Source organism: Schistocerca nitens, chromosome 5 (assembly GCF_023898315.1).
Source record: "Schistocerca nitens isolate TAMUIC-IGC-003100 chromosome 5, iqSchNite1.1, whole genome shotgun sequence".
Classification (NCBI taxonomy): Eukaryota; Metazoa; Arthropoda; class Insecta; order Orthoptera; family Acrididae; genus Schistocerca; species Schistocerca nitens.
The window spans coordinates 481,431,897-481,452,775 of record NC_064618.1 but is presented as its reverse complement, the minus strand read 5'-3'; the positions used below and the strand labels follow the sequence as shown (position 1 = coordinate 481,452,775).

Sequence of the window (20,879 nt, the reverse complement as noted above, 5' to 3'; positions counted from 1 at the left end):
CCTGCAATGAATCCGTAGACATCCCAGTCTACACTCAGGAGGTTAAAGTTGCCTCCAACTAGTATTGATAATGTATGTATTTATGCACTACTCACTGTGAACTTTCTTTGAATGACTAGAACTGTCACAGCAGAAATGGGTGGCAAGTTAAAATGTCCAACAATTAACTTAGTTTCAGCTACACCTGTTATATGCAACCAGATGACTTCACTGTCACACTCAACTTCAACCTCAATTGAGACAATATTTTTGTCAACTGCAATTAACACTCCCCCTCCTACAGCCTCTAATCTGTCTTTCCAATATACGTTCCATGACTCGCTGAATAGCTTGGAGCTTTCCACTTTGGGTTTCAGCCAGTTCACAGTCGCAAGAGTAATTTGAGCGCAAGACTTTCCAGGAGGGCGGTAAATTCGGGAACTTAATTATGAATACTTCGTCAGTAAATATGGATTGGTGGTGTGTCAGACCTTTCAAATTGACAAAGTGAGTGCATTTCCGAACCAGTGTCATTGCGCACAACAGAGTAGCGCCCTACTGTTGACTTCTTCTTGAATGAGCTACCAAAGGAGACAATTATGGCTTATCTGCACACATACTGGCACTCTCATTCCACTACCAGAGATAACAAAATGCCATTTTGGATTTAAACAGACTACAATCACTAATATCTGTTTACAAAATTAACAATGTAGGAAAAGACAGATTGCTACTTACTGTAAGGATGACATGTTAAGATACAGACAGACACAATTAACAGACACACATAAGCTTTCAGCCACAGCCTTCACCAGAAAAAGAGGAGCATACACCATTCATCCACACAACCAAACAGACCTCATGCACACATGGCAACTCGGACCAGAATGCAGCTATTACTTGGAATGGAAACAGCAATCTGGAGGGGAAGGGGAAGGATGGCAGTGTATCGATGGGGGGAGAGAGGATTGCTGTCTGGCAGAATGTGCAGTTACTACAATGCCAAGACGCGCAGTGTCAGGAGGTTGTGGGGCAGGGAGGTGGGGAAAATGGAGAGAAAAAGGAGAGGATCGGGGAAAAATGGGTGTTGTAAGTGTAGAATATGTTGTGTACTGCACTGTTCAGAAAAAACTGTTAGTGGAGGGGAGGATCCAGATGCCCTGGGTAGTGAAGCAGCTACTGAAATCAAGCATGCTATGTTCAGCTGCATGTTGTGCCTCAAAGTGGTCTACTTTGCTCTTGGCCGCAGTTTGGTGATGGCCGTTCATCCTGGTGGACAGCCAGTTGGTAGTCATACCAATATAAAAAGCTGTGCAATGATTGCAGCAAAGCTGGTGTATGACACGACTGCTTTAACAAGTGGCCCAGAACCTGATGGGGTAGGATAAATCTGTGACAAGATTGGAATAGGTGGGTGGATTGGATAGGTCTTGCTCCTGGGTCTTCCACAGGGATATGATCCTTGTGGCAAGGGGTTGGGACTGGGAGTGGCATAGGAATGGACTAGGGCATTGTAGAGGTAGGGTGGCTGATGGGAAGAATGGGTAGGATTTCAGGTAGGACGTCCCTCTTTTCAGAACAGTATAATAGGTAATCAAAGCCCTGGTGAAGGATGTGGTTCAGTTGTTCCAGCCAGGGTTGGTATTGGATGATGGGGAGGAGGGGGGGGGGACGGCACTTCTTTGTGGCTGATTCTTGGGGCTGGTGGGAGGACGGGGGGTGTGAAGGGAAATGGCGTGTGAGATTTGTTCGTAGACTAGGTCTGGGGATAATGCCTGTCACTGAAGGCCTTTGAGGGGTTTTTTGGTGTGAAAGGGATGGCAGTTGTCGAAATGCAGGTACTGTTGGTGGTTTTAATATGGACAGAGGGGCAGATGGAGCTGTCAGAGAAGAGGTAATCAACTTATAAAAGGTGGCACACTGAGTCAAGGATGACCAGGTGAAGTGGATGGGAGAGAAGGTGTTGAGGCTGTGAAGGAATGAAGATAAGAGTGTCCTGTCCTCGAGTCCAGACCATGAAGATATCATCAATGACCTGAACCAGACTAGGAGATTAGCATTTTGGGAGGCTAGGAAGCCTCTAGGTGGTCCATAAACAGGCTGGCATAGGAGGGTGCCATGCGGGTGCCTATGGCTGTGCCACAGATTTGTTTGCGTTCAGAAAAGAAGTAGTTGTGGGTTAGGATAAAGTAAGTGAGGTATAAGAGGAATGAGGTAGTGGGTTTGGAATCTGAAGGACGCTGGGAAAGGTAATGTTGCATAACCGTAAGGGCATGGGTGTGATGGATGTTAGCGTATAGGGAGGGGACAAGTAGGGATCCAGGACACCAACCACTTCCTTCACTGTATCTCTACCATCCCCGACCCTTTACCTCCTGTATACTGTAAGAGTTAAATGTCTTAAAGATCTCCTCTCCGTTTCCTGGTCCCTACAGTGGAAACACGTTTTTGCCAACAACCCTACCAACCAGACTCAACCAAACCAATATTGAATCCTGCCTGACCCAGTTCAATCCTACATCCAACAGTGATCCACCCCTACTGCCTCCAAATCACATCTGGTTAACTTTCCAAAATTTCTTAACTTCAAACCTTGGCTCACCATTATTCCCCAATCCCTCAGCATGCAAGTTAACCTTGCATCCGGAGAAACACCCACAATCCACCACCTAAAATCTGATCCTGACCTTATAATACTATCTGCTGACAAAGGCGCGGCTCCACCAATGTTGTTTTGAACTGCACTGCCGCAAGCAGCTCCACCAGCTGCTACAGTGACCCCATTTCAGAAATCCAGCAGGATCTCCAGTCTTGTCTTACAATCTTAGGCCCAACCCAGAACTTCTCAACTGAGTCCATCTCTCTACTCACCCCTACCTCTCCTCGCACTCCTACCTTCTACATGCTTCCCGAAGTCTATAAACCCAATCATCAAGGACATCCCAGTGTGGTCGGTTACTGTATCACCACTAAGAGAATCTCTGCTCTTGCAGACCAACATCTTCAGCCTATTACCCACAACCTACTCTCCTATATAAAAGATACCAACCATTTCCTCCTCTGACTTTTCACAGTTCCTGTTCCTTTACCACATGGTGTCCTGCTAATCACTCTTGATGCCAGCTCCCTTTACACTAACATTCCTAATGCCTACAGCCTTGCCACCATTAAACACTATGTTTCCCAACACTCAATGGATCCCAAACCTACACTATCCTTCCTAGTAGCCATGACCAACTATATCCTCTCCCGTAATTACTTCTCCTTTGAAGGCATCAGCTGCAAACGAATTCGGGGTACAGCAATGGACACCCGCGTGGCATCATCCTATGCAAACCTGTTCATGGGCCATCTAGAGTAATCCTTTCTAATCACCCAGAATCCCAAACTCCCACCTGATTCAGATTCACTGATGACATCTTCGTGATCTGGATCAAGGATGACGATACCCTAACCACATTCCTCCACAACCTCAACACCTAATCCCCCATTCGCTTCATCTGATCCTCCTCAACCCAACAGGCCACCTTCCTTAATGTCTACTCCTACCTCAAAGATGGCTACAACAGTACCTCCATTCATATCAGACTTATCAACCACCAGCAATATCTCCACTTTGACACCTGCCGTTCATTCCATACCAACAAGTCCCTTCCAAACAGCCTAGCCACCTATGGCCGTCGCATCTGTAGTGACAAGCAGTCCCTCATGAAATATACAAAGCGTCTCACTGAGATCGTCACAGACTATAATTACCTTCCCATCCTTGTACAGAAACAGATCTCCTGTGACTTATCACTCCAGTCAATTCCACTTCCTAAAGTCTCATTGACCAGCCACAGAGGAGCATTCTTCTCGTGACCCAGTACTATCCAGGACTTGAGCAGTTGAATCACATTCTCCAGCAGGGTTTTGACTACCTCTCGTGTTGCCCTGAAATGAGAAATGTCCTACCCACTATCCTTCCCAGAGTTGTATTCCACCACCCACTGAACCTACGCAATATCCTTGTCCGTCCCTACACAACCTCTGCTCCTAACCCCTTTCCTCATGGCTCATATCCCTGTAATAGACCTAGATGCAAGACCTGTCCCATTAATCCTCCCACCACCACCACCTACTCCAGTCTAGTCACAAGAATCAACTATCCCATCAAAAGCATGGCTACCTGTGAAACCAGTCATGTGATCTACAAGCTAAGCTGCAACTGCTGCACCACATTCTACATGGGCATGACAACCAACAAGCTGTCTGTCTGCTTGAACGGTCACAGACAAACTTTGGCCATGAAACAGCTTGACGACACAGTTGCTGAGCATGCTGCTCAACACAGTGTTCTCCATTTTAATGACTGCTTCACAGCCCGCACCATATGGATCCTTCCTATCAATGGCAAATTTTGTGAATTGCACAGGTGGGAATTCTCCCCGCAGTATATCCTACATTTTCGTAACCCTCCTGTCCTCAACCTTAGTCATTGTCCTACACCCACCTATCCCCTTCCCTGTTCCCACTCCAGTACTACAGAGCCGTCTTCTCTGCATCTCCCATCATGCGTTGTTGCTCTCAGTCTGGCCTTGTCAGCCAGAGTCTGTGGTGATGTGTGTGTGAGTTGCGTTTGCGTAACTGTCTGTTGTCTAATACTGATGAAGGCCTTTTTGGTCAAAATCTTACATGGTTGACAGTCTGTTTGTTGTGCCTATCTGCGACTCAGCATCTCCACTATGTGGTAAGTAGCAGTCTATCCTTTTCATAATACAGCCATTGTTCCATCAAGGATTTTCCATTGTTTGATTTTTAGCCATAATTATACAAGGAGGCCAATGAACCTTATATTAATTTGAAAGGTATTTTGCCACAGATTTACACAAAGAAAAAAAATCATATATGTATGTAACTTTTAAGAATGGTAAAAGGAAGAAGATGCTTTCATATTCATAACTCTGATTTACCTTCTCTATCACGTATTAAAATCTCCAATATGTGAACTCAAAGACTTAAGTGCTACCAATTTCTGCCCAGCGTACTGATCACTTGCTATGGTAGAAATGACACACGGAAGTAACAATATTTTGTGAAAACACATTCTAGGGATGTTCTTGTTTACATGGTTCATTTGCAGTAAGACACGCATACTGAGCAGCTGCAATGCGACAATTGCTAGGTTAGTGATGTTGCCAGCAGTCGAAACCGAAATATCATAGTAACAAAGCCTGTAAGTAATGTTGTATACTGACATTGTTATTTTGCTTATTTTACTGTAAGATTAACTCTGTCGTCATCTGCCACTGTTAACAGAAAATCTGAGGTTAAGTTCCTAATTTTTAATTTCATTCGTTTTCAATAACTATGACTTCTGACTTCCCTTATTAGATAGAAACTATTTGTTTTAGATTATGGCTTGAAGGAGAATACCAAGAGATCAGAGTGAAAGACGCAGAGGTAGACAGATACAAATGCATTTAAATGTCCACTGAGGGTAATTCCACATAATTTTTACAGTTATAATTGTGGTTTGATTAATTTGTAGTGTAGATTTTGTAATGCAAAACATTTCGCATCAGAGGTTGCGTTACGTGATACAACAGCATTCACATTGTGTTGACAAAAGGGAAAAGTTAAATTTCCGCCCTTAAAACAAAATTTATTTTTCAGTTAACTTTATCATGACACACTCCAAATGATCCAAGAATTCAAGAGAAATCAAAGGATTATTTCAATAATATTTGTAGCTACAATGCAGCATTTACTATAGTCAGTTCTGAGGCCAAAATTTCAGACAAACTTTTACATGTAGGGTATCACTTTAAGATACATGACATTTTTCATCATAGGTCAGGTCCAATGACTTTAATGTATGGTTGTTCACCATGTTATGCAGAATTACATTTTTATGATCTCAAGACTGCTATTCACTATAGACTTAATGAGCAATCAAATCAGTCATGCAGAACAGATAAAAAAAGTAATGTATGAAACTGCTACTGCATTAGTATGCACTAATCCTTTTGCGTGTTCTTTCACTGAGATGAAAGATTATTTTGCAGGAGTGGAAAAGAAAAATTGAGAAATCTGTATGGTTATTATACTTGATAAATATTTAGACCTCTGGCATTGCAAACTGTTGTGGCCCCTATTTTTACTACAGATGATTGTCAGCCACCATTCAAAAGAAATACAGTGCGGTTTCCGATTCCTCACTGGATCCATTAGCACATTCATTGATATTTCCTAATAGTGACACTGAATGACATTCTAATTTGTTCCTTAACACACCAAATATGTCTACTGCGAAACAGCCTAGAAATAAAGTTACCATGTTGCTGTACGCATCCTATCACCTTTCTATTACAGATGATTTCAGACTTTAAAATCATTCACATATATTATTTTTGCAGCAGATTGTTGATATGTATGCAAGTATCGAAGGTATGAGACTTCAATTCATAAGGCAAACTCAGTCTGCTCTAAGGTTAGAAATGTACAATAATTCATGTTATCATTTACAACATAACCCAAATGATACTGTAAAAGAAGAAGTTATTTTGACTTCTTCATTTAATGGTTCTCCAAAAAGATGTATGAAAATTATTTGAATGAAATGTCTATTGTTCAACATTTTGGGAAACCTTCATAATTTTTTACAATCACTTGCAATCATAATCAGACAGAAATTATTAACAATACAGCAGAGAGAAGTGACACTACAGTGCAGTGCAAGTCATGCGATTTTCGCACATTTTTGTAACGCTGTCAAGGTGCTTCTGCGCCAGCCGCCAAAGGCACTGTATTCCATGACATTTGTGCACTTGTTCTTAGAACAGTTTCTTATTCTGTTGTTTATTACTTATGGAGTTACTTTTGACTATTACAAGTTCTAATTGTCGAGTTTATTCTACTTCCATGTAAAACGTCTCAATCTAACATTCGTCATCAGCCAACTTTCTGTGCATTAGAATGAAGTGTTTGTGATTCTGAAGTGAATAGTTGCTTCTGCTATATCAGCGACTAATAGCACCCAGTAATTTTTTCGGATGGTCACAGATAGGAGGCTACTCCGACACTGCTGTCGCCTACGTCATAGAATTAACTGCATTATATCACAGGAAGGAACCGCATTCAACATGATGGATGCATTGGCAGAGCCAGTGCCTTTAGTATCATGACTCGCCATGCATTTGCCATGCTTTTGGATGCATAACCCGGCTTTACGGTTTGCGCAGTTTGAAATGAGTTTTCTTTGTGCCGGAATAATAGCAGATGCAACCAAATTTGCAATCTTTGCGAGACAGTTATATCAGAAATATGCTACACAGATCGAAGATGTGATCACCATTCTACATAGGACAGATGCAAAAGAAGTGTTAAAAATGGAACTGATATGACGGATTTCCACTTTACAGGAAGAACGTGTCAGAGAAGTCCTAACCCAAGAAGACAATGGCAACAGAAAACCCTCACAACATTTATGACACCTGAGGGTGAGGTAGATACAGGAACCGTGCCCGATAGTCTTTTGCGCATGCTGTGGAGCAGTCACTTGCCACCCCAGGTGAAAACCATTATTGCATCACAAACTAGCATGCCTATAGACACTAGTGGAGTTAGCTGACAGTCAGTTACAGCTGACGCTGTAAGGCCTGCGCCAATGAGTACAGCGACAATGGCGTGCAACAGCTTGTCATCACACACAGTAACATCGGCCGCTTATGACGTGCTGTCCTCCAAAGTGGATTTATTGATCAAGAAGTCAGTAGAATTACTGACTCAACGTGACCACAGAAGAAACGGGGGCTGTTATTGCAAGCAATCGAGGAGGCGCTTGTCTACCACATCCTCGACATCAGGTACTGAGAAGCCCAATGTTTGCTGGTTTCACAGGAGATTTGGGGACTGGGCAAGCAAGTGTACGATGTCCTGCTCACACACAAATGTCAGCAGCAATTGGATGTAGGCACATTGACCAATTGCAGGGCATTGTCTCAACACCTATTCATCTGTAGCCATAAGGCCGAGTAGAAATATCTCGTACATATTGGTTCCAACTTACGCATGACCCCATGTAAGCACAGCAAGCAGCCGCATGCTCCCTTCTGTCTGACGCCACCAACAATTCAACTGTATCGACATATGGAACGCTGCAAATCAGCCTGGACCTCAGACTGTGATGTGGCTTTACTTTGGATTTCACAGTTGTAGATGTGCAAGAACCCATAATAGGCATGTATTCTTTGGCACATTATCAACTGCTTCCTGATATAGCAATTACACGGCTTGTCGATGGCATCACTGAGTTAACTAGTGTAAGACACCAGTGGCAAGTACGTCGATTTATCGAAGATCTTCCCAGCACTAACAAGATCTCCGGGAGCATCGAAAGAGATTTCCCACGAGATGGTGCATCACATAAAAACTGCGGAAGGCCCACCAATCTCCTGCCAACCTCACCACTTGGCACTAGGTCAACATGGCATAGCAAAAGCAAAATCTGACAGCATGATTCGTGAAGGTGTGAAGCTACCATTGAGTAGTCCCTGGTCGTGGTGATGATGATGGAGATTTTGGTTTGTGAGCATTCAGCAGCATGGTTATCAGCAACCACACAAATTCCCAATCTTTTCACTGCCCAATTTTCCAGAACTACAAGGAAAACAAAAACACACAGTCCCTGGGTGGAGAAAATCCCCAACCAGGCTGGGAATCGAACCCAGGACCCCATGATCCAGAGGCAGCATTGCTAATCATTAGACCATGAGCTACGAACCCCCTGGTCGTCTCCACTACACTTGGTGCCAAAACAGAATGGTGCATGGCACCCTTTGGTGACTATCGGGCACAGAATGCTAAAACTGTCCTGATTGTTACCCAGTACCATTACTTTGGGACTATAATCAAGCATGATGTGGCATGACTGTATTCAGTGTTGTGCAAAGGCATATATGCAGATTCCAATGGCAGAAGCAGACTTACAAAAGACAGCCATTGTCACATCTTTTGGCTGTGTGAGAGTTGGTTCATGATGTTTGGCCTGCAAAACGCAGCGTAAATGTGGTGAAGGTTCTCCCAAGTGTATCTTCAACCAGGCAAAAGTTGATTTTTTGGGCCACAAGACAATGTCCTCGGACTTGCTACTCCTGCCAGAGAAAGTGGAGGCCATCCTGCAGATGACCCGGCCAAATACCTGCAACGACTGCATCGTTTCCTCGGCACTGTCAATTTCTATCGTCGACATTACCTCACGAAGTGGAGCTGCAAGCACCATTAACAGCGGCACTCATTGGCCCAAAGGGCAAGGGAAATTCACAAGTTTCATTGAGGAATGAAATGATCTCGGCATTCGAAGCAGCCAAGAAGAGTCAAATGGATGCTCCATTACTTGAGACCCAGAACCATGTCCACCCCTGTCATTAGCAGTTGATGCTAGTCAGACAGCAATCGGCACAGCGTTTGAACAACTTCATGACGGAGCACAGCAGCTGCTAGCATTCTTCTTGCAAAAGCTCTCTCTGTCTCAATGAAAATGGGGTGCTTACGACAGAGAACTTTAAGCAATCTAGGAAGCCACTAAATATTTCCCATCTCAGCTGGAGGACAGAGAATTTATGTCTTATAGCATCCGTAAGGCTCTCGCATATGCTTTCCGACAAAATAACTTGAATTGTTCACCTCAGCAGCACAATCAATTAGTCAACATATCTCAGTTCAGCGAAGATATAAAACACATTTCTGGAATAGACAATGTAGTGACCCACTGCTCCTCCTGCGTCAGCAGCATCACTCGTTCGATGGATTTCACAGAGCTTGTGGTGGCACAACAATCAGACCGGGAGCTGCACGAGTTGCTTGAAGAATCCGAATCGTTATTCAGACATCAGACAGTAGAGATTCCTGGCACCAGCACCAAGTTGTAGTGTGATGTGTCCAGTGGCAAACCTCACCCTTTCTTAGCCATGGAATTCAGGAGGTGTGCTTTTGATAATGTGCATAATTTGTGCCATCCGGGAGTTAGTACAGCAACATGAGTAGTCTCCACTCATTTTGTGTGGCCACGAGTCAAGAAAGATTGCCAAAACTGGGCATGGACATGAATTAAATACCAGTGCTTGAAAGTCAGCAGACATGTTCAACTTTTCAGATACAACAACTCAGTTTGCATGCATTCATAGATTTAGTCGGCCCCTTTCCTCCTCAAATGGTCAATGGTATTTATTAACAGTGATTGACCAGTCCACCCACTGGCCAGAACTCACACCAGTAGATAACATCTCGGCTGAGACCTTAGCTTCTGCCTTTGTTTCTAGTTGGGTGTCACACTTTGGTTGTCCTTTGCAGTGTCATGATGGATCGCAGACACCAGTTTGAGCCTGATCTCTTTGCAAAGCAGACTAAATTCTGTGGCACTGTGCTCATAGAACCCCGTGCGTAACAGGATGATAGAACACTGGCACCAATCACTGAAAGCAGCCCTCATGTGCCACGAGGCAAGTTGGACAACACTGCTGCCAATCGTGTTGCTCAGTCTGAGAAGCACTTACGAGCCAGATTGGGACACTTCAGCTGCCTATCTTGTGAATCATTATGTCTGCTAGGGGAGTTTGTGAATCCACAGTACTTGCTCCTACCTATCTTGGAGATGGTGATTTTATTTGTCAGTTGAGAGAACGCATGTCCCACATCTGGCCCTGGCAACCGCTCCGGCATGGCATCGGTCCTACGTATGTACACCAAGACCTTCACAAGTGCACACACATAATGCTATGCTCTGATGGTGTCAAACTCTCGTTGCAAACACCTTAGTCAGGACTGCATAAAGTGGCACTCGACATTGTCATTAATTGCAGAACTACTACTGTCTCACTGGACCGTGTAACACCTGCATACCTCTTTCAAGAAGAAATTCTGACGACAACAAAGCACAATCAGAACCCAGTTTCAACTGCCTTTGTCACTGCCGGTTCTGAGAGCCAATCGATGCAAAGAAGCCCTCTGGATGGACAGCACGATCGGGTGGATGAGTCCATTTCCCTGAAAGGATTTAGGACTATGCTCCTCTTTCCCATCAGAGGCTGATGCAGCAGACAGAAGTGACATTACACTGCGACACAAGTTGTGCTGTTTTCATACAAAATTTTTGTAACACTGCCAAAGAGCATCTGCGCCAGCCACCAGAGGCGCTGTATTCTGTGGCATTTGTACACTTGCTCTTGGAATAGTTTCTTATTCCGGTGATTGTTGGTTATGGAGTTGCCTTTGACATATTGTAGAGTTGATACTACTTCCATATAAAATAACTCCATCTAACATTTGTCATTAACCAACTCTCTGAGCTTTTGAATAAAGTGTTACTGATTCTGACACAAAGGGGTCTCATCTCCTCCACTGGTGGCTAATAGTATGCATGCAGTAATTTGTTTCGACAGCCACAGACATAAAGCTATTCCGACAACAACATTGATCCCCATGAATCTGCTAACTTCCATCCAGAAATTGTTATATGAGCATTCAAGGCTAAATTAAAAGAATTAATTGATGTAGTGGTAATGAAAAACATGTTTGGAAAAGTTGAGGCAGTCTTCTACACAACTGAATTTCAAAACAGAGGGTTGCCACATGCCCATATTTTAAGTTTTATGTGCAGAAAAAACTATAAATAATATAATGTAATAATAATAATTGTAAAGTTTTATGTGCAGAAGAACTCCCCCCCCCCCCCCAATGAACTGTTGACCTTGCCTTTGGCGGGGAGGCTTGCATGCCTCAGTGATGCAGAACCACAATGGAGGGCAGACAGATGTGTGATTCCTGAAGAGGTGCAGGAACCTTTTCAGTAGTTGCAGGGGCAACAGTCTGGATAATTGATTGAACTGCCCTTGTACCATCAACCAAAACAGTATTGCTGTCCCAGTACTGAGAACATCTGAAAGCAAGGGGGAAACTACAGCTGTAATTTTTCACGAGGGCATGCAGCGTTACGGGTATGGTTAAATGATGATGGCATCCTTTTGGGTAAAATATTCTGGAGGTAAAATAATCACCCATTTCGCTCTCCGGGCGGGGACTACTCAGGAGGACACCGTTATCGGGAGAAACAAAACTGCTGTTCTACGAATCGGAGTGTGGAATGTCAGACCCCGTAATCGGGCATGTAGGCTAGAAAATTTAAAAAGGAAAGTGGATAGGTTAAAGTTATATGTTGTGGGAATTAGTGAAGTTTGGTGGCAAGGAGGAACAAGACTTCTGATCAGTTGAATACAGGGTTAGAAATACACAATCAAATAGGGGTAATGCAGGTGTAAGTTTAACAATTGATAAAAAAGTAGGAATGCAGATAAGCTACAACAAACAGCATAGCGAACGCATTATTGTAGCCAAGATAGACAAGAATCCCATGGCTACCACAGTAGTACAAGTTTATATGCCAACTAGCTCCGTAGATGATGAAGAGATTGAAGAAATGTAGGATGAGATAATAGAAATTATTCAGATAGTTAAAGGAGACGAAAATTTAATAGTCATGGCAGATTGGAATTTAATAGTGAGAGAAGGAAATGCAGTAGGTGAATATGGACTGTGGGTAAGGAATGAAAAAGGAATCCACCTGGTAGAACTTTGCATAGAGCACAACTTAATCATGGCTAACACACTGTTTAAGAATCATGGAAGAAAGTTGTTTACGTGGAAGAGACCTGGAGACACTGGTAGGTTTCAGATTGACCACAATTTATTGGTTATAAACAGTAGATTAAAACTGAAAAAACTACAAAAAGATAGGAATTTAAGGAGATGGGACCTGGATAAACTGAAAGAACCAGAAGTTGTAGAGAATTTCAGAGGGAGCATTAGAGAATGGTTGACAAGAACAGGGGAAAGGAATTCAGTAGAAGAAAATGGGAAGCTTTGAGAAACGAAATAGTGAAGGCCGAAGAGAATCAAGCAGGTAAAAAGATGAGGACTAGTAGAAATCTTTGGGTAACACAAGAGATATTGAATTTAACTAATGAATGGAAAAAATATAAAAATGCAGTAAATGAAGCAGTCAAAAAGTAATAAAATTGTCTCAAAAATGAGATCGACAGGAAATGCAAAATGGCTAAGCGGGAATGGCTAGAGGACAAATGTAAGGATGTAGAAGTATATAACACTAGGGGTAAGACAGATACTACCTAAATGAAAATTAAAGGGACATTTGGAGAAAAGAGATCGACAGGAAATGCAAAATGGCAAAGCAGAAATGGCTAGAGCACAAATGTTAAGGATGTAGAAGCATATAACACTAGAGGTAAGACAGATACTACCTACAGGAAAATGAAAGAGATCTTTGGAGGAAAGAGAACCACCTGTATGAATATCAAGAGCTCAGTTGGAAAACTGAGCTTAACCAAAGAAGGGGAAGGAGAAAGGTGGAAAAAGTATATAGACAGTCTATACAAAGGTGATGTGCTCGAGGAAACGGAAGAGGACATAGATGAAAATGAGAAGGGCGATATGATACTGCATGAAGAATTTGACAGGTCACTGAAAGACTTAAGTCAAAACAAGGACCTGGAAGTAGACAACATACTGTTAGAACTATTGTTAGCCTTGGGAGAGCCAGCCATGACAAAACTCTTCCATCTGATGAGCAAGATGTACAAGCCTGCTGAAATACTCTCACACTACAAGAAGAATGTCATAATTCAAATTCCAAAGAAAGCAGGCATCGACAGGTGGGAAAATTACCGAACAATCAGTTTAATAAGTCAAGGCTACAAAATACTAATGTGATTTCTTTACATACTAATGGAAAAACTGGTAGAAGCTGACCTTGGAGAAGATCAATTTGGATTCCGTAGAAACGTAGGAACACAAAAAGCAATACTGACCCTATAACTTATCTTAGGAGATAGGTTAAGGAAAGGCACTATGTTTATAGTTCTGTAGACTTAAGAAAGCTTTGGATAGTGTTGACGAGAATACTCTCTTTCAAACTGTGAAGGTGACAGGGGAAAAATACAGAGAGTGGAAGGCTATTTACAATTTGTACAGAAACCAGATGGCAGTTATAATAGTAGAGGGGCACAAATAGGAAGAAATGGTTGAGAAGGGAGTGAGACAGGGTTGTAGCCTATCCCCAATGTTACACAATCTGTATACTGAGCAAGCAGTAAAGGAAACAAAAGAAAAATTTGGAGTAGAAATTAAAATTCAGGGTGAAGAAATAAAAACCTTGAAGTTTGCCTATGAAATTGTAATTCTGTCAGAGACAGCAAAGGACTTGGAAGAACAGTTGAACAGAATGGGCAGTGCCTTGTCGGGAGGGTATCATCAACAAAAGCAAAGTGAGGATAATGGAATGTAGTTGAATTGTATCAGCTGATAGTGAGGAAATTAGATTAGGAAATGGCACACAAAAATAGTAGACGAGTTTTGCTATTTTAGCTGCAAAATAACTGATGATTGTCACAGCAGAGAGAATATAAAACACAGACTGGCAATGGAAAGAAAAGCATTTCTGAATAAGAGAAATCTGTTAACATCAAATACAGACTTAAGTGTTAGGAAGTCTCTTCTGAAAATATTTGTATGGAGTGTATCCATATCTGGAGATGAAAAAACATGAACGATGAACAGTTTAGACAAGAAGAGAACAAAAGCTTTTGAAATGTGGTGCTACAGAACAATGCTGAAGGTTAGATGGGTACACAAGGTAATCAATGAGGAGGTGCTGAACAGAACTTCACTAGAAGAAGGGATTGGTTGGTAGGACACATTATGAGGCAACACTTTAGTATTGGAGGGAAGTGTGGAGGGTAAAAATCATAGATGGAGACTAAGAGATGAATACACTAAGCACATTCCGAAGGATGTAGGTTGCAGTAGTTATTCAGAGATGAAGAGGCTTGCACAGGATAGAGTAGCACAGAGAGCTGCATCACGCCAGTCTTTGGATTGAAGATCACAACAACATGTGCACAAATTTCAGAAATTCAAACACAATGTAAACTATATGAATGTGTTGCAAAACATATAATGCCTGGATCATATGGTGCATTTAATCAAAATTCTACGAGTATGAGAGATGGCAAATGCACAAAACGGTCTCCTAATGATTTCTGTAAAATCCCTTGACAATCAGTTAATTGATATCAATTGTATAGATGGCATGATTATGATGTTAGCATTAATATTCAATGACAAAAACTTGACAATCGTTACAATATACCATACAATCTATACTTGCTAAATGTGAATGTTGAATTTTGCACTACAGTTGAAAGTGTTAAATACATTTAAAAATATGTATACCGTATTTACTCGAATCTAAGCCGCACTCGAATCTAAGCCACACCTGAAAAATGAGACTCGCAATCAAGGAAAAAAAAATTTCCCAAATCTAAGCCGCACCTGAAATTTGAGACTCGAAATTCAAGGGAGAGAAAAGTTTTAGGCCACACTTCCAAATCGAAACAAAGTGAGACACAATTTAGGTCGAATAAATGATGATACAGTTACAGTAGTTTGGTTCAAGTCGTAAGCTTAGCATTTAAGCTTTACCAAGTAGCCATTGCTATGTGACTGCCGCTTACAATTATATATATATATATATATATATATATATATATATATATATATATATATATATATATATATAAAGAGGAATTGTCTCATAAACGAAACAATGGCAAGAGACTGCTATTTGTTGTTACTTACACTGCTGCTTTCTTTGATAATGATCAACAAGAACCAAATAATAGAGTGCGTATGATAGAAGATGTTCTGAACGAGAGTTTAACGAAAATATTTCTCCATTTGAAAATCTTTGCAGACGCCTCTTTAGTACATTACATTCTGCACAGAAATTAGAGTCATCTTAGATTTAAAAATCTAGTTAATTGCCGTGCTTCATTTCTGACTGTATCACTATTAGGCATAACAATAATACGAATATAAACATGACATGATATGTATATTCTTCCGCGTTTGCTGTTGTCTCACTCTAGTTTCGTAGTTTATTAGCAGACAGGATTTAAATGAGATAGCAGCAAACACGAAAGAATACATGGTAAAATGTTTATATTCGTATTTTACTTACAGTGAAGAGAATACTGCATGTGATTCACAATTCATAAAAGTTCCTATTAGCAACCATCTCTTCTCACAGGTAGGAAAAAATTCAGAACGTAGAGTTGGCTATATTGACAAACATCCCAGTCTTGCCAGTTGGATTTTCGTAGTACATTGAAATGCTGCGACATTCGAAGATGAACAATATGGAATTTGTATTTACTTCGTTGGATAATGTATGAAAATGCAGTGGTCAAAACTCGAGGTGGAAAAAAAAGCTTGTCTTCCACCTTCTTTTACTGACGCAGAAGTTTTGGCGCCAGTATTTATCTTTGTGCCTGCAAAGCATGCCTGTGTAGCGCTACATATATTCGACGGCAGAAGTTAGTTGTGGCGTCACCTACCAACATTTTTCAGAACTTCCGCTTACTTTGCACTCGATTCTAAGCCGCAGGCGGTTTTTTGGATTACAAAAACCGGAAAAAAAGTGCGGCTTAGATTCGAGTAAATACGGTATATAGGGTATGATAGCACAAGTATAGAAGTACACAATGCTAACATATGGGAAGGAAGAAGAATTAAGAATATTTCTTCATGAAGATTTCTTAAGGAAATACAATGAAGAAATTTCTTACAACAGAGTACTATTAGAAATTGGTGATATTTTAAATGGTCATAATTTGAATGCCAGTATTTCTTGAAGAAGATATTCTAAATCCAATCCAAGAAGAGTTAGAATTTAGTGAACTTTACGAAAGAGCTAACTGAGCAGTGTAGTATATTTGGCCATTTTATTTGTAAAATTCAGTACCATGACACTGGGTCTAATGTGTTTTGCTTGACTGCTCATACAGGATGTGGTAAAACATTGACACAAACTGCAATTATACATAAATTAAATTTGTTTAATCTTCATTTCATTGCAACTGTCTTCAGCGGCATAGCTTCATCTCTCCTAATAGGAGATAGAACCTTGCACAATGTATTTAAATTGCCCATTCCAGTATTAGAAAATTCTGTGCCCGTTATAACATAGAAAAGTAAAAACGGTCAACACATTAATTAACGATCATTGATTCCTAGAGATTAAGTTTCAATGTGTCCACTTCAAGTATTGTAACTTGTAGGCAGATTATTTGGAGATCTTTGTACAGATGGCCGTAATAAACTAACATTTGGAGGTAAAACTGTTGTTTTAAGTGATGATTTTTGACAAATTTTACCAGTTGTTCAATATGGATCATGTGCAACTTCAATTACAAATTGGAACAAGTTTAGAAAGTTTTACCATGTTACTTTAACCAAAATCATTTTGCATCATGAAGTAGAGTTTTCGGATTTTTCAAACCAAATTGGTAATGGCAAGCAAGAAAAAGTTTCACATCTTGGTGACTATTATTGAAATACCACAGCCATAGGTTGGTGATCAAAATTATATTGTTAATGATATTTCTAGCAATATTGCAGAAAACATTTTATCACAATCCGTATTAAATTCAGTTACTCTAGCACCAGAAAATGAAGTTCACACTACAATTAATAACAACATACTTAACACTATGCCAGGTGAAGCAATGATAAAATAATTTGTGATAATGGATACAAAATTAATAATTACTATCCAGTAGAATTTTTGAATCCTCTGTCTGAAAATGGCTAATCACCACATAAATTACAATAAAAAAATTATTGGATTTCAGTAAAAATATAAATACGAAAGAAGGATTAGTTAATGAGACCAGAATGTCTGTCAAATGTTTTTTAATGATGTTCATTACCAAGTTTTAACTCAAATAACACAAAATAAGTGAATTTTGATTCCAGGTGTGCATATTCAAGTACTACTTTATCTATCCAGCAGTTTCAAAGAGCACAATTCCCGATTATTTCAGCATTTGATATTACCATTAATAAGTTAGAAGCACAAATATTAGAAACAATTGGGATTTTATTGAGACAACCAGTCTTTACTCACGGTCAGTTATAAGTTGCAACAAACAGAGTTTGACCTTTCGATGGTTTGAAATTTTATATTTGTGAACAGAACGAGCAAGGGCATTTACAGAATGACGAAGGAATATTTATTAAAAATATTGTTTGCACTGAGGTTTTGTGTAATTAAATTGTAGAATAAAGCAGTTATTTGCTTCATTTGTGTCTTTCATTCTCTTATGCTTCCTCATTGTCCTGTCTTACTCCTATCCTCATAGCTTCCAAGTAAGACCTAAAAATCTGCATAGTGTTCAGGTAAAAACCACAAATAAATTCCAATTATGTTTTATTACTTTATAAACACAATTGGTCTAATTTCGAGCACAGGTGATGCTAATAAATACAAAACCATCGACAACTGCAGAATATTCCACTGGTATTTACATCACACATTATGCTGTTTATTCCCACAGTAAAGAGGGTGACATTTATATCAGTTCACTGAGGGACACCATTCTCTTCTACAAAACTGCTTGAGAGAATGTCTACCATTTAGTATAGGATAATGACTCGGCAAGGAAGGATCTTAGGGAAACTGTTAACTTTCCACAGAAGTCTTACTGTGAAGCTGGCCATTACGATTTACTTCGCAATAGTTCAATAGGCCTTTTTAATGCCAAAAATCAATCCTAGGATGTGCTTATACAGCACATAAACAGTGAGAACAATGTATTAACAGAAAAATGTGCAATGTTGAGGCATTTTTCATGAGGCTTTCAGATACCAGTGTCCAAGCAAATGTTATGTACATTGCTATGTCCACTGCATTCTGGGGGACCTGTAATGCTACACAAATACAGCAGACGTATCAGACACAACAGTGCATGGGTGATAACATAAGGACACTAAAAGGATGTTTAGACACTAATGGTCCTTTCACCAACTGTGAGCTTCTCTTTGCAACCAGTCAAGCATTTGGTGAAAGAATCTTCAGTGTTTAAATATCCTTTAGGTGTTCTGACTTCATCACATGTGCACATTTGTATCTGATGTGTCTGCTGTTTGGCTTATTGGATCGTATAGTGCCAAATTTTCCAAAAATTCTGGAGTGGACTATAAGGAAGATTATACAAAACACTCACAATCAGTCTAACAAATGACCCAAATTAATTTCAGCAAACTGAACACATGCTTGTCAGTTGTAGTTTGGATTGCACCATAGTCCATGAGCTCTTCTAAAACAGAAACAGAACTATAACACACTCCTACTGCTACTGCATACCTCCTTGTTGATGATAGATGAAAGCATTTTAACAGTCTTTAAATTACTACCAGTCATAGCTTGTTTATTAGACTAACCTTCAATGTCATGAACATGACTTGACTGCAGAAGTGTGTTTACTGCCAATCCATCGATGTCAAGATCAATGCAGAATGTTGAATAGCAGCCTGGGTTATTATGAACAATACTTGAGCTTTCTTCAAACTCAGTCAGCAGCCTGTTGAAAACAGATTTGTTTTTATGCATGTGTGAAACATTAAATAATCATTAATTTAATTCAAAGCAATAAATAGAAAATTAATACTGTTTGATTTTATATAATTTTTTTACAGTTATTATTTCTCAGGGTAGAATTTAATCTCATGGTAGTCTGTTAGCTTCATGTGTAGCAAACACACTGTACTAGTTTCCTGTTGGCACTCTTGGTGCTAGCTTGTGAGATGTGGCAAGCTGAGAAGTGTTCAGTATCACCTACCGCAGCAATGGAGGTGGTGCGCAATGGGGCTTTGAAATTCTGCTTTCGTCTCAGGGAATCTTCAGCTGAGGCCTCTTTGATGTTACAGGAGGCCTACAGACAGTGTTCCGCACAGCTTGATGGTGGTTTAATTAATTTTAGGAGGAGAGAGAATCAAATTTCAGAGTAACATGGACCTGGTACTCCAGTTACTGCTCTTACAGATGCAAACATCAACACCGCTGCTGTCATTGAGAGAGAGGATCAATGAATAACCTTACTAATGCTTTCTGAAATATTAAAAATGTTATTGGGTGTCATCTACACGTTGTTGACAGAAAATTTTCCTTGAAACAGACTGGATGCGGCATCATGATAATACAAGGCCACATACTGCAAATGTTGTTACTGGATATCTCGCAAAAATCAATGTGAAATGGTTCCCACACTGTCTGTACAGTCCAGATTTAGCCCTGTGCTACTTTTTTCTATTCCATAACCTGAAAAAAAAACCTTTCACGGCAGGCATTTTCCATCATCAGAAGTTGTGGTGAAGCCTGTGGACATGATTCTGAAGGCCCTTTCAAAAAATGTTTTCCAGCATGCTTTTACTAACTGGCAGAAACACTGGGACAACTGCATCACATCATAAGGAGGCTATTTTGAGATGCATTATAAAATTTATGAGGGTGAATAAAGATATGCGGAGGAGGGATGGGGGTGGGGGAGAAACTGTGATCATTCTAAAAACCCTCATAGTTAACACGAATAAGAAATATGTAGAGATGCAGAAGTTAAGGGGAAGTCTTCCATTCCAAATGGTCCCTGTGGAGAAACGAAGTCTGAAGTAATAACTAATTTGTAAGGCACCAATTTCTATTCACATTCTCTATGAGTGTATCACTCCCGATGAAATAGCTGTTTGAAAGTTAGGGATTTGATTACTGATAGGCATCAGCCCTGTTCCAATTGTCCTTATTTAAGGAGTTTGTTAGCAACAACTCCTCTACCTTCTCAAATATTAAACATAGAATGTATTGAAAATTTAAAAGAATCTATATTAAAAAAATAAATAAAAAATAAAATAAATAAATAAAAAACTTTGTCACATTCAAAAGTATGTGCACAAAAAGTGACATCATTTTATTTTACATTAAATTTAACACACAGATGGTAAATATTACAGAA

At 40.2% G+C, this 20,879-nt stretch overlaps 1 protein-coding gene across 1 annotated transcript in view; it reads right to left on the bottom strand.

Moving 5' to 3' along the window:
- LOC126259790 (DNA polymerase epsilon catalytic subunit 1) overlaps nt 1–20,879 on the bottom strand; it is a 331,065-nt gene that overhangs the window by 96,422 nt on the left and 213,764 nt on the right. The window contains exon 26 of the mRNA XM_049956798.1: nt 19,315–19,454. Within this exon, the coding sequence (XP_049812755.1) occupies nt 19,315–19,454 (140 nt within the window). The remainder of the gene's footprint in view (nt 1–19,314; nt 19,455–20,879) is intronic.